Source organism: Trachypithecus francoisi, unplaced genomic scaffold (assembly GCF_009764315.1).
Source record: "Trachypithecus francoisi isolate TF-2019V2 unplaced genomic scaffold, Tfra_2.0 Lachesis_group4, whole genome shotgun sequence".
Taxonomy (NCBI): Eukaryota; Metazoa; Chordata; class Mammalia; order Primates; family Cercopithecidae; genus Trachypithecus; species Trachypithecus francoisi.
The window spans coordinates 50,995,597-51,008,886 of record NW_022681469.1 but is presented as its reverse complement, the minus strand read 5'-3'; the positions used below and the strand labels follow the sequence as shown (position 1 = coordinate 51,008,886).

The 13,290-nt window shown below is 37.0% G+C and overlaps 2 protein-coding genes across 7 annotated transcripts; one reads left to right on the top strand and one right to left on the bottom strand.

The window, feature by feature from the left end:
• Positions 1-349: 349 nt before the first annotated feature.
• Positions 350-7,866, bottom strand: THAP5 (THAP domain containing 5). Of its 4 annotated transcripts, none has more exons than XM_033194361.1 (3): positions 7,589-7,866; positions 4,048-4,118; positions 350-3,196 (listed from the first exon to the last, which is right to left on the bottom strand). In XM_033194361.1, exon 3 carries the CDS (start codon positions 2,981-2,983, stop codon positions 2,282-2,284), a length of 702 nt encoding a protein of 233 aa, XP_033050252.1. In that variant the 5' UTR covers positions 2,984-3,196; positions 4,048-4,118; positions 7,589-7,866; the 3' UTR covers positions 350-2,281. The 4 variants fall into 4 exon arrangements, with proteins under 4 accessions (XP_033050252.1, XP_033050249.1, XP_033050251.1 ...); XM_033194358.1 differs by having other exon boundaries at positions 3,926-4,118; positions 7,589-7,815; XM_033194360.1 differs by having other exon boundaries at positions 3,926-4,118; positions 7,498-7,634.
• A 34-nt stretch (positions 7,867-7,900) lies between these two features.
• DNAJB9 (DnaJ heat shock protein family (Hsp40) member B9) lies at positions 7,901-12,879 on the top strand. 3 transcript variants are annotated; one of them, XM_033194363.1, is made up of 3 exons: positions 7,901-8,058; positions 9,802-10,028; positions 10,940-12,879. In XM_033194363.1, the coding sequence occupies exons 2-3, from the start codon at positions 9,812-9,814 to the stop codon at positions 11,389-11,391; spliced, it is 669 nt and encodes a 222-aa protein (XP_033050254.1). In that variant the 5' UTR covers positions 7,901-8,058; positions 9,802-9,811; the 3' UTR covers positions 11,392-12,879. The 3 variants fall into 3 exon arrangements, with proteins under 3 accessions (XP_033050254.1, XP_033050253.1, XP_033050256.1); XM_033194362.1 differs by having other exon boundaries at positions 7,933-8,208; XM_033194365.1 differs by lacking the exon at positions 7,901-8,058 and adding an exon at positions 8,379-9,000.
• The last annotated feature ends 411 nt before the right edge of the window (positions 12,880-13,290 follow it).

Here is a 13,290-nt window from a genome sequence, read left to right as displayed (position 1 = left end):
TGTTGAAAGTTTTACCGGAGAATGATTACTATGGTCCAGATAATCAGAGTAAGGATGGACATGAATACAGAAAGGGTACTGTTTTTCAGATTTTGAAATATCTGCAGTACACTTAACAGCTGAGCATCCCCAATTCAAAAATCTGAAGACTGAAATGCCCTAGTGAGCATTTCTTTTGCATGTTATGTTCGTGCTCAAAAAGTTTCAGATTTTGGAGCATTTTGGATTTTCAGAGAAGATATAGTCAACCTTTACTTATAATTTATTAAAGAAATACAGCTAGTTTAAGTTTTCCCTGAGGAACCTGTAACTTTAAACAGAAAATTACTACAATGTACACTGTTGAAACTTAAGTTAATATATCATTTCTTTATTATGACTCACGATTATTTTCATCTGTATTTTAAATTAAGTATTCGCAAAACACATGGGAATACTTAATAACACTGTATTAACTCTATCAATTATCTACCCATAATTTATGCAAAGATTTTAAGTTTTCTCCCCCATCGTCACCTAAGACACTTCTAATTTTTTATAATTAGCTGACACACTTTCATACAGTACCAATTAATATTAGCCTAATGAAACTAAGTCAAATATGGCCAAAAATAATCATGCATTTACAAAACAATTAGAATATTATTTGCCATTCAGCATCAACTTTTATTGAGCACTTCCTATATTCCAGAACCAAAAACATATTTGTTCCTTACAAAATTCTTAAAGCCACCCTTTAAGGTAAGTAATAGTATCATCTACTTAACAGATGAGAAAACCTAAGAATCAGACTGATAGAACTTCCTCAATATCATAGGCAGAAACATAATTATATTGACTGCCAATTTTAAGAAAACATCTGTCACATTTGTGTCATTACTACAGTCTTTGCTTTTACAGTTTTCTTAAAATCATGTGAATATAAACAGTATTTTTATTTACATTACCATCACTTCTCTTTCCTAAGAGAAATTCTTTGTTTCCCTAATATCATGACCACTTATGTATAATTTCTTGCTTATAAATTTTAATAAAATATACATAAGTGGGAATGTACAGTATTAAGTATTACTCTATTATTCTGGAATTTAACAATGAACAAGCACATATTTTAAAAGCCACACCTACTAAGAAACAAACTGTGATTTCTAAAGTATACTTATATTTAAAATTAACCTCATTAAAATTTTTGGTTTATAAATATAACTGTATAAATACAGAACATTTAGAAGCTTAGATGACTATGTATTTGATGGTTAGCCACATATAAGTTATTCTTTCAAGTTTGAAGTACCTCTCCTAAGAACTGGGCTAATGGGTGGTTCCTTTAGTTCAACTGGCATAAAATTATAAAAGTTCTATCTTGGCCAGACGCAATAGCTCATGCCTATAATCCCAGCACTTTGGGAGGCCAAGGCAGGTGGATCACCTGGGGTCAGGAGTTCGAGACCAGCCTGGCCAACATGGTGAAACCCCGTTTCTACTAAAAATACAGAAATAAGCCGGATGTGGTTGTGTGCACCTGTAATCCCAGCTACTCGGGAGGCTGAGGCAGGAGAATCGCTTGAACCCCGGAGGCAGAGGCTGCAGTGAGCAGAGATCAGGCCACTGCACTCCAGCCTGGGTTACAGAGTGAGACTCCATCTCTCCATCTAAAAAAAAAAAAAAAGTTTTATCTTCCTTTCTATTATAGATATATAACTGTAATATATAACTACAGCCAAAAGGTCAAACACTGCAGAATTCAATACTGAAAATAATACATAGTTAGTATCATCAAATTCTAGCCAACTTCTAGTATTAAGTATGCATTATCTTATAGAAAATGTGTTCTAATAGAAGTATCTTAATAAAAAGGGAAGGCTCTATAAAGAACCAATTAGAAATTTAGTAAGTGTTTATTTTACAAATTAGGGACTGAGGCACAATCGTAAGTAACTTGCCCAAGTCATATGCCAGTGGTAGACCCAGGACTGATTCCTGAACCTGACTTCTAATCTGTGCTCTTTGACCACTTCTTTGTTTTCTCATGTTATAACTGAATCCTTTTATGTGCTAAATTTTAATTTGGAAAAGTATAAAGTAATAAAACTGCTTTTCTTTCCAGCCCAACTCTCGTTTTTCTTAAATGAGCATTACAAGAATAGGATACAGTTCATAACTTTACAACACTCTCACAGGTTCATTAAGATGAGAACTTTACACAGGAAAAAGTTTACATGTAGTTTGCTTTGGCTGGAAAAAGCTTATTTAACAATCATAGTTTTACAACCTAGTTATTCTATATCATAGTGACTTCATATGTTGTAAAATGGTTTTCTATAATCTTGACATTTTCTTCAGATAGCCAGTTTTCCTGCTTTAACTGCCTTACAAGAGCTTCCAAAGACTTCAGTCTACCTAGAGTTTGTTGCTCTTTTAACTCTAGAAGAGTTATCTTTGAATGTAGCTTAGAGACTTTCTGCCAAAGATGTTCCTTATTTATATCTTGTCTGCAGTAAGAATGTTCGATTTGTAAAACTTCTGTCCCATAGTCTACATCCTTATACAAGGAGTCTTCGATGTCTATGTCTTCCATTTCCATAGTTTCTTTTTGGGTAGATATAAAAGAATTAACTGAAGGTTTAGAATTTTCTGCAGGTACAAAAATGGCAATAACAGATTCTTTACTTGTATTTAATTCTTCAACTGTTTGATTAATTGTGCTGAATAAGAACGGATTTTCCTGTGCTGACTTTATTTCCATGGAATTACTTGTGAAGTTTGGATTAGCAAGATGATTGGTAGTTAGTTCAAGAATGTCTTGGGTTTCCAAAGATTGATGAATACTTTCTGAATTTGAAGTTGTCAAAGTAATGGTTGTAGAATTCAGATCCTCAAAACATGTGTGAAAACCACCTATACCTGTATCTTGATAAACTGATGTTTCCAAGGTAGATTCTGGTTTCCCAGTATGTTGTTTAACTAGATTAAGAGTTAACATGTTATTTTGTATACTTCCTGTTTTAGGAGCTGGTGGCTTTACCAAGGAAGATGAATGAAGTAATTCTGGATGTTGAGGGGGCACATTTGTGTTAACTATATTTTTCTTTGTCTCATTTAATACAAATGATTCTTCTGACTTGGCTTTTGGGCACACTTCTCTCTCATCTTCCAAGTTTTTCTTCTGGAATTTTTTTTTAGAAAGGTCCTTTCCCTAGAAAATAATATTTTCATGTTCTGAAAAAGAAGACCTTTACTGGCTTATTATGCTAGTGCTATTTAATTATAATTTTGAGGACTACACTGGCCAAGCAATTTAGTTAAAAAAAAAAAGTTCTAAGTACATATACCTTAAAGTGTTTTCTAAAAAGCATTAATCCCATTCAATATACGACAGAAACATTTGAGATCATTAAAAAGACTAGTATATTGGGAGGCCAAGGCAGGCAGATCACCTGAGGCCAGGAGTTCAAGACCAGCCTGGCTAACATGGTGAAACCCCCATCCCTACTAAAAATACAAAAATTAGCCGGGCGTGGTGGCAGGCGCCTGTAATCCCAGCTACTCAGGAGGCTGAGGCAAGAGAATGGCTTGAACCTGGGAGGCAGAGGTTGCAGTGAGCTGAGATCGTGCCACTGCACTCCAGCCAGGGTGAGAGAATGAGACGTTGTCTCACACACACAAAAAAGAAAGTATAAAAAATAAAACTCATGAACTTGTGTTAATAACTTAATAATGTATATCTCTTGCTTCTCTTAAGCTGTGCTTCATGACTTCAATTTTTTTAAATTATCACTTTTAGTAAAAGCACAGGTTAGTGCTCCCTTTTTTCCAAGTATCTGCTTACCCAAGTTATAGTTCCCTCTTACTCTCCCACCTGATCACCTGCCACCCTGCAATCTGCCACTCTGCTCAGCATTACCCCTCTCCCATACTGCAATACCTGATTGTCTTCAGGCAAAGTAAATATTGTTGGAACTGCAGTTTGTTTTAAATATCGAATACCCCATCTGATGTCAAGAGAGTCAGGAGTAAAATGGTCACTACATAGAAACTGGTATTTACTGGGAACCCATGAATCTCGCTTCATATTCTTTAACCACTTTTCCAGTCTTTCTTTGTCATGTAGAGGAAATCTGGAATTAAAAAAAAAAAGAAAAAAAGGAAAACTTCACTATATTTTTACAATTTTGCCAAATTCCAACCCCATATATCTGGGTAACCTATGCATTAAGTAAGTGCTACAAGAGGAAGGCAATCATCCCTACCAAATAAGAGTATCTTCATCACAACTAGTACCATTATCATCTCTGCAGTAAGAGGCCTAAGGTGTAAGACATGTAGCCAAAGCTCTTATCTGGTAAGAGCTGAACATAATTCAGAGTCCCTTCAAGTAAAATGTATGTGTTCCTATAAAGGACAAAATCTATTTGTATTTTCTATGGATTATGTTTCATTTGTATATTGCTGTACAGTTTGCCTAGAATTAGAAAAGAGCTTTGTATAAATTATAAATTCCTATTCAAATGTATTTCATAATACCACCTCAAGTCAAATGGCTTGTTGTCTACAATTCAAGGCAGTATTAAGCTTTACAATTTATGTTAATATTTAAAAAATAAGTAGATTGTTCAAACAAATGATTTCAAATAAATGATTCAGCTGAAAGAGTACTGAAAATATTCTCTTTACTAGCATCAGCTTTAATTCTATCTATACGTAATCCAGTCTAATAGTACTACACTTCTATAACCAATGAACTGGGAACTCCAAAATTCAAGTTCTGAAGGAGAAAACTCTGATACAAGAATGAAACATGTTAAAAGGGACAGTCTCAGATATTTTACATAAAACAAATCAAATACAAATGGTAAGACAGCGCTGTATACATTTTGTTCCTGTACCTGACAACCTGGATTTAGAGTTGGTGCTAACATTACAATGTATGGCAGAATTTGATAGAAAATTTTTCCTATCAATCTAAAAAGGTTTGGGTCAAAGTATACACAACAATATTTGAAAATGGTTTATATTTCATTTGATAATTTTCCAAGAACACAGTCCAAGACACCACATAATTTCCTGTTTATAAGAATAGTAACAATATAAGGTTTCTCATATAAAATGTAGCTGTTATACATTCCCTTCCCCCAATCCCAAACATTTAGCTTATGTTTTGTAGTAGCATCATTTTTTTCCCCCTTAAATTCTGGTAACTTTTTAAGATGCCACGGAAAGTCTGGGTACTCTGTAAGATATAACTTTTAATCCTGATATCCTCATATGAAAAAAATCAGATACACTACCTTTGGAAATTCTAACCACAGAAACAATATTAATCATGTTTTAAAAATACTTTAACTTTACAAATATTAGGTTGTAAGTATGACAAGCATAACCAGAAAATGAATTTTAAAGGCAAACAAATTTTCTTTTAGAGGACCTGACTTCTTCTGGCCATTGGTAAATTCATTTCTCTTGTCACAACTGAAATGAGAATAGGCCTTTTACAATAATGCTTTTTACTGTAAATTCATGTATATGGATGCTGTTTGCAAATTATTTCCATTGTACCTATATGCTAAGTTATCAACTCATTAAAAAAATACTTTGTGAATATCCTCATTGGTAACTGGATTGTATTGCTTCCTCAACAGGTAAATCTCTAATAAATCTTGATCATGTTTCCTGAATAAATTATATCTTTATATTGATTCAACTCATTTGATAAAATTTTGTTTGTCTTATGTAATTCCCCAAAAAGCATAAGATAATCACAGTACAGACTGGACACTATATTAACTGAATTCCCAAATTCATATATATTTAAACTACAGTTTGCTGTAGTGTTAACATGAGTAAATTCAATTCAAGTTTGGCGCTACTGGAGAATAAAACTAAATTTTTATTTTGTGGATTACACACGAAATTTTTTTTAAAAACCCTAGAAATAATACCACTTTTACCAAATTCACATTTTCAATGAAAAAAAATCTTTACAATTCACTTGCATTATTTTTTCCTTCCTAAAAAGTTACTGTAAGGTCCACAAAGGTTAGTTAAAAATTTTAGTGTGGAGTTACACCTCATCTCCAATATCAAAGGCCAAATAAATCTGGGAAATACGAGGTTAAATCAAGTTCAACATGATCTTTTGCTACAAACATTCTCAGAGGTAGAGCCATTAGTGCAGTAATATTTTCCTATAAACTGAAAGTGGATTAGATTGTTTTCCTCCCCCAAACATCTCTTTGCATCTTGCGGCAGGGCTTCAAGGCAGACAATCCTGGAAATATTGCCATGGATTGTGAATTACTCGGGGTTATCAGTTTTGTTTTTGAGTCGGAGTTTCGCTCTTGTCGCCCAGGCTGTGGTGCAATGGTGCGATCTTGGCTCACCTCAACCTCCACCTCCCGGTTCAAGTGATTCTCCCGCCTCAGCCTCCCGAGTAGCTGAGATCACAGACATGCACCACCACGCCCAGCTAATTTTGTATTTTTAGTAGAGAAGGGGTTTCTCCATGTTAGTCAGGCTGGTCTCGAACTCCCGATCTCAGGTGATCTGCCCGCCTCGGCCTCCCAAAGTACTGGGATTATAGGCGTAAGCCACCGCGCCCGGTGGGGTTATCAGTTTTTTTTCCCCCATTAATTAAAATACTGGAAAGCAGTTGAATCATGAGTGAATAAGTCCTTCAGGTCTAAAGTAAAATGGGCAGAAAACAACGGCTGAAAATCTGAACCAGGTTAGATCTAAACGAATTGTTTTCAAATACAAGTAAAAATGGAAATGCAGTATTTTAAATATGTTGCTTTTCATGTGTTATTAATCATGTAAGTACTAGTAACATCTCCGCGTTATAGATGAGATATGTGAGACACCAAAGCTTAATTTCCAATAGGTCATTAAGTTACAAAGTAGTGGAACCAGGATCTAGCACTGAAGCCTGGATCCCTACTTATTATACGACACTGCTTTTCTGTACTTCTGAATAAAAATCAGTGCTTCAATAGTTTCATGGAAATATATTGTGGCTCTAGTAAGTCTGAATAATAGAATAAAACCTTGTTCTCTGCAGAGTATCTACAGCCCTAAGCAGAAGACTAGTTTGTAATTCTGGCTCTGACACTAACTTTCAAGGTCGGTTACCTAATCATTCCGGGCCTCGGTTTCCTCAGGAGAAAAGTGGGATGAAATTATACCTATGGGACCTAACTAGCAGGGGGTGTAAATTAACTTTGCGTGCACCTTTCCACTGCGCAGGTGTCATGTATCTTAAATGGTGGTTAATGTTGTTCAATGAAATGAGATCACCTGAAGTGGGGAAAAGACTCTGAAAACCACAGAAGCCCGCGCAAACTTTACTGTTTTAACTGTTAACACCCAAACAGGCTCCTGGGCCTCGCCACCAGCCCGCAGTCCTCGCGCAGGAAGGGCATTGCTAGGTAAACTGAACTAGCGCCTTCCCCCCGTCTTCCCGCGGGCGACGGGTCACGTACGGAGTAGCTGAGGACTCATTGGCAGAGCGGACAGGAGACACCCAAGTCCAAAGGCCACAGGTCCAACGCCTCACGGCGAGGCTGATGCTTCTACTCCACAGACAACTTACGGATAAAAACTCAGCTTCCGGTCTTTATTGTTTCGTCCCCGGCGGTTCTTACAACAAATCGCTGCGCAATAGCGGGGCATCATTCGGGTGAAGCCCCGGGAAACCCGGGTCGGCGACGGGCGCAGGGCAGCCCTCCTCACTGACGCTGCGCCACAGATCCAGGCCTCTCGAGCCACTGCGCCTGCGCTGGCATCTGCCGGGAACGCCGCCTGATCTATCGACTCACTTCCGCCTCCGCCGATTTAAGCAACGCCTTTTCGGGGGTTGGGGGCGGAAGTGACGCACAGCCCTAGCGGCAACAACAGTTTTCCACGTGCGCGTAGGACGCCGGGGTCACGTGGGGAGGCAGAAGCCAATGGGGAAGCGTTTCGTGTAGGTCTTCTGAGGCGGTGGCGCCAGCGGCTGCCTGCTGCCAGTGAGAAAGCTGGCTGAGAGGGGACTGGGCGCCAGCGACGAGGGAGGAGCGCTAGGTCGGTATTGGACCGAGATTAGGGTGCGCGCCAGCTCCGGGAGGCCGCGGTGAGGGGCCGGGCCCGAGCAGCCGACCCGAGCCGATCGTCAGCCGATCGTCACCTCCCTGCCCGCCTCTGTGGAGGAGCAGCAGTAGTCGGAGGGTGCAGGTGAGGGAGGAGGCCTGGGTCGTGGGGAGGGGAGTTCGGAGGGTAGCCCAGACCTGTCTTTGTGAGCCGAATTGGCCTCGGTGTCCGCCACGGTCGCCGCAGGGACAAGGGACTGCATGTTTTTGGCCGAGAGAATAGAAGAACGGAGAGAGCCGCCTCACAGAATCGTGTTTTGGGTTGTGCCGCTGGCTTTCACGGGCGCCGGGTTAGTCTGGTTCTCAGACAGCCTCTACGGTGGGGCCTGGGCGGGCAGGGAAGGTGCCAGTCGCCTTTAGGTGAAGGTTGGACGGTCCAGCCCAGCTGGCCACCAAGGCTGGGGAACAAGGCACGGGCTGCTGGCTGGCGGGGCCGTCTTGGGGATGAGAAGTCTGTACAGTACAAAACTAGTCAGCTAAAAAAAAAAATCATTAGATGTCTACCTTGAGACCGTGGAATAACGTCTACTGAACCAGTGAGGCGCCTCCCTGTCAGTTTTAGATCCGCCCTTTGACTAGGGAGCAACCTGCAGTTGACGCAGCGTCCATGGGGCACACTCTGTTTGTGTTCCTTAAACGGAGAGGTGGTTCTTGATCCTTGGTACCCGTGACTACGAGTTAGTTTCTGAAAATCAGTAATCTACCTGCCTGCTAATTACTCTCAGGAAGGGCCACTGGAGAGGAAACCAGGCAGTTTCCACAAACCGTAGTGGTTTTCGTCAGCCTTGTTATGGCATCATAGGTTACTAAGGACCCTAGTGGTACCGTATTCAAAAAAACGGGATCCATCCGTTCGTTTTGAATCTCAAGTCATTGAGTACGTATTGTCAAGAATTCTAAGCTAACATTTCTTTAATGGTTTAAAGGTAAGAGAAATATTTTACCTGCTGAGAAGTGTGAACGTAAGAATCTGCCTTAACCACAGTAGAAACTATCAAAGTTCATTTTCCTGGCAGCTGTAACAGAAATCTTAAATTCTGTTCATCATGAGTTTTAAACAATATTTAGCCATGCTTCCTGGTTAAACATTTGGGATCTTACATTTGGGAAAAAGACAACATTCTAGTATTGTCAGTATTAATATTGTGATATTAAGATTCTCTACTAGCAGTGCTTGGCTCACCTGTTGAAAGCTGAATTTTTAGAGAGAGATTAATACTAATTTACATATACTGGGCTATTTACCTTGGTGCTCCACCTTTTTTTTTGTTTAATTTTTTTTCTGTGAAGTTAAATACATTATTACTTTCAGGATATGAATTCTTGAAAGGAAGGTTGGGATCTTATTTGATTTTCTTTTTTTTCTTCAATGCTTGCATATGATGAATCTTCAATATAAACTGTTTAAAAATCAGTTATTGAAAATTTTCTATCTCCTTTGTGTGTGGCCAGAGTATTAGTGGGCAAAGCCAAGAATTATTTTTGTTCTCAATAAGGTTAAGCCAGTTTGGGAGTTACAAAACTATAAGTGAAATTACATGTGAACAGGTACAAGATACTGTATGCTTAACATTTTGATACTGCATTAGGTTTACCTTGTGTTGGATTTCTTTTAAAAAAAAAAAAAGTTTTAAGATTAGCTCCATCCATAACATTTTTTTCTTCTTTTCTGTTTTAGGATATTAGAAATGGCTACTCCCCAGTCACTTTTCATCTTTGCAATCTGCATTTTAATGATAACAGAATTAATTCTGGCCTCAAAAAGCTACTATGATATCTTAGGTGTGCCAAAATCGGCATCAGAGCGCCAAATCAAGAAGGCGTTTCACAAGTTGGCCATGAAGTACCACCCTGACAAAAATAAGAGCCCGGATGCTGAAGCAAAATTCAGAGAGATTGCAGAAGGTAAATAAATGACAATCTCTGAAGTGTCATGACTATTAACTAGTAAGGAGAATCATAGGTGGAGTGGGATTTATGTATAGGTATTGCATGATTCCCTGAGATTATTTTCTTATTACAGATGCTTTGATTCCTGAATAAATATATGAAAGAATAATAGATAATTTTATTGGTATACATATCTAAACATATTGAAAATCTATTATTCTATGTTATTTATAAGATCACTGTTGTTTCTATGACAAAAAGAATTTTAGGTACCCAAAATTCTTATCAACTAACTTATGAAACAGAATATTTTACCATTTTAAACATTAAATACTTAAAAAGTAAACTAGACTCTAAAGTGCTTTATTCACTTGATCTGCGTTTCAAAGCCATATTTGTCTTTAAAAAAAAATTGAAACAAATTTTGATTTCGGACTAGCTCTAGAACAAATTGCACCTGCTGAGCATTCAGTAATTATTGTTGGGTGAAGGTAACCAAGCAGAGAGTTAGAATTAAACATTTACTTTAGCAAGGAGGTGCAAAATCTTAATTCCTATTAATTGGTTATAGTTGATGGTTTAATTTTTTAATACAATTAATTATTTCACACAAATAATATGAAGATTAAAGAACTCTGTAATTGTTGCCCATGTATTTATTTGTAGTAATGGTATCATTTAATAACTATTTATTATTATAGATGGCATTGTGCCAACTGCTGATAATACAGCAGTTAATAAGTTTCTACCTTGTTTTATAAGTTTGATTAACTTGATGCTTTTATTTGTAGTGTTTTGCTTTTATTTCTGATGTGAAATTCTTCCCTAAAATAATAATATTCAGTTCACTTACTTGAAGAGATTTGAATGTATGTAATTTTGAATATTTTACCTTCAGTTACTAAAAATATTTTTATCTCTTTCAGCATATGAGATACTCTCAGATGTTAATAGACGAAAAGAGTATGATACACTTGGACACACTGCTTTTACTAATGGTAAAGGACAAAGAGGTAGTGGAAGTTCTTTTGAGCAGTCGTTTAACTTCAATTTTGATGACTTATTTAAAGACTTCGGCTTTTTTGGTCAAAACCAAAACACTCGATCCAAAAAGCATTTTGAAAATCATTTCCAGACACGCCAGGATGGTTCCAGTAGACAAAGGCATCATTTCCAAGAGTTTTCTTTTGGAGCTGGATTATTTGATGACATGTTTGAAGATATGGAGAAAATGTTTTCTTTTAGTGGTTTTGACTCTACCAATCGGCATACAGTACAGACTGAAAATAGATTTCATGGATCTAGCAAGCACTGCAGGACTGTCACTCAACGAAGAGGAAATATGGTTACCACATACACTGACTGTTCAGGACAGTAGTTCTTTTTCTGTTCTCACTAAATCCAACTAGTTGACTCTTCCTCATTACCTTTGATGCTAAACAATTTTCTGTGAACTATTTTGACAAGTGCATGAATTCACTTTAAACAATTTGATATAGCTATTAAATATATTTAAGGTTTTTTTTTTTTTGACAAATTCAGCAACATTCAACTAGTAGACAAAATGCTAATTATTTCCCTGATTAGGAAAGTTTCTTTAAAAAACACATTATTTTGCCTAGTTCTTTATCTCTACCTGCCCTTGGGCTCACTAATGTCACCAGTTTCATTAACAAGAAAAGATTGAGTTTACCTGATTAAACTTTAAAAGTTATTGTAGATTTAAGTTGTGTGAACCTAATGATTTTTGCAGTTAAACCTTTACTAATTGAAAGTTGCATGTTCTATAACATCTGTGACTTGGGTTGCAGAATGTACATGAAACTGTACAATTGAGTCATTCAGCAAAGGAGAACAGTATCTTGGTTAATTGCTACTGAAAGGTTGAGAAAGGGATGGTTTGATATTTACCACAGCACTCTGCCTTTCTACAGTAGAACTGGGGTAAAGGAAATGGTTTTATTGCCCATAGTCATTTAGGCTGGAAAAAAGTTGAAAACTTATGAAATATTGCCAAGAGATTGTCATGTGTTTGGTTCCAGGCTAAAAATGATTTTGTAGTGTTGAAATCATAGCTACTTACGTATCTTTTCACATTTCTTTCTTAGTTGTAGGCACTCTTAGGTCTTAATATGGATTTATGTGTTTGTGTGTGTAGTCTCTCCTCTCGCTACTCATCTTTATCTAGAGATTGACTAATACCTCATTCTGTTTGTAAAACCAGCCAGTAATTTCTGTGCAACCTTATTATGTGCAATATTTTTAAATCCTAAGAAATGTGTGCTTTTGTTTTCAGATAGACTTTTTTCTTTAGTTCTGCACTTTTCCATATTATACTCCATATGAGTATTAATCCTATGGATACATATTAAAACAAATGTCTCATACAACATTGTTTGTGAGAGAAATATAAATATTTACAACCAGATCTTCATTGTTGTTTTATTGTTAAACATTTATTATGCAACTCTGGAGGTATAGAGGGCATATAAGCTATGGGACATATGCTGATCACAGGCTATATTCATGAAGTTACTTTTGACTAACCTGAAAACTCTGATAGGATTTTGTTTGTCATTTGGTAATTTCTACTGCATTCTTCTGTCACACGTTTTGATAGCTTGAAGATATTTTTAATTATAATTTTGTTGTGTTTGTTTGCTAGGAGCAAGCGTTCCTGCTCCCAGTTCTTTCTTCTTTAGGCCTGGTTGGGAAAAGGCAGAAACTTTACATAAAGCCGTATTTCTTAATCATCTTTAATTTGAAACTTAAGAAAATGAAGTTATTCTGTTATATTTATGTAACTTATTTCCTGGAAGTTATATCTACTAGTTTTGTTTGATAATAAAATTAGCGATACCTTGAATTTTGGGCTGAGGATTATCTGTAGCCAATTAAAAAAAAAATCAAGTTTTGAGACATTACAGTAATATATAAAGCAGAAGAGTGTGGATTGGGAAATAAATGAGAAAAACCACAATCAGGATGTCCTGGAGAAGCTTTAAGGATTGGATTTGGGTGAGGTTGTAGAATTCATTTATACTAAATTTACTGAAGAACTGCATTGGAAAGCTCTGCTGTTTACGACTTCCTCCAGGTAAACAGTTGTTAACAAAAGTAACTTTTTCCTCAGGCAGGGGACTAAAGTCTTGAAAGAAGGGTTATTTGGGGGAAGACTTCCCAGTTGAGAGTATTAGGGTGTGAGGTGAAGGCAGAGTAGAAGTGAAGTGAATTTTCACTTGAAGGTCAAGAGGGTGCTGGTGAGAAATGGTGGCAC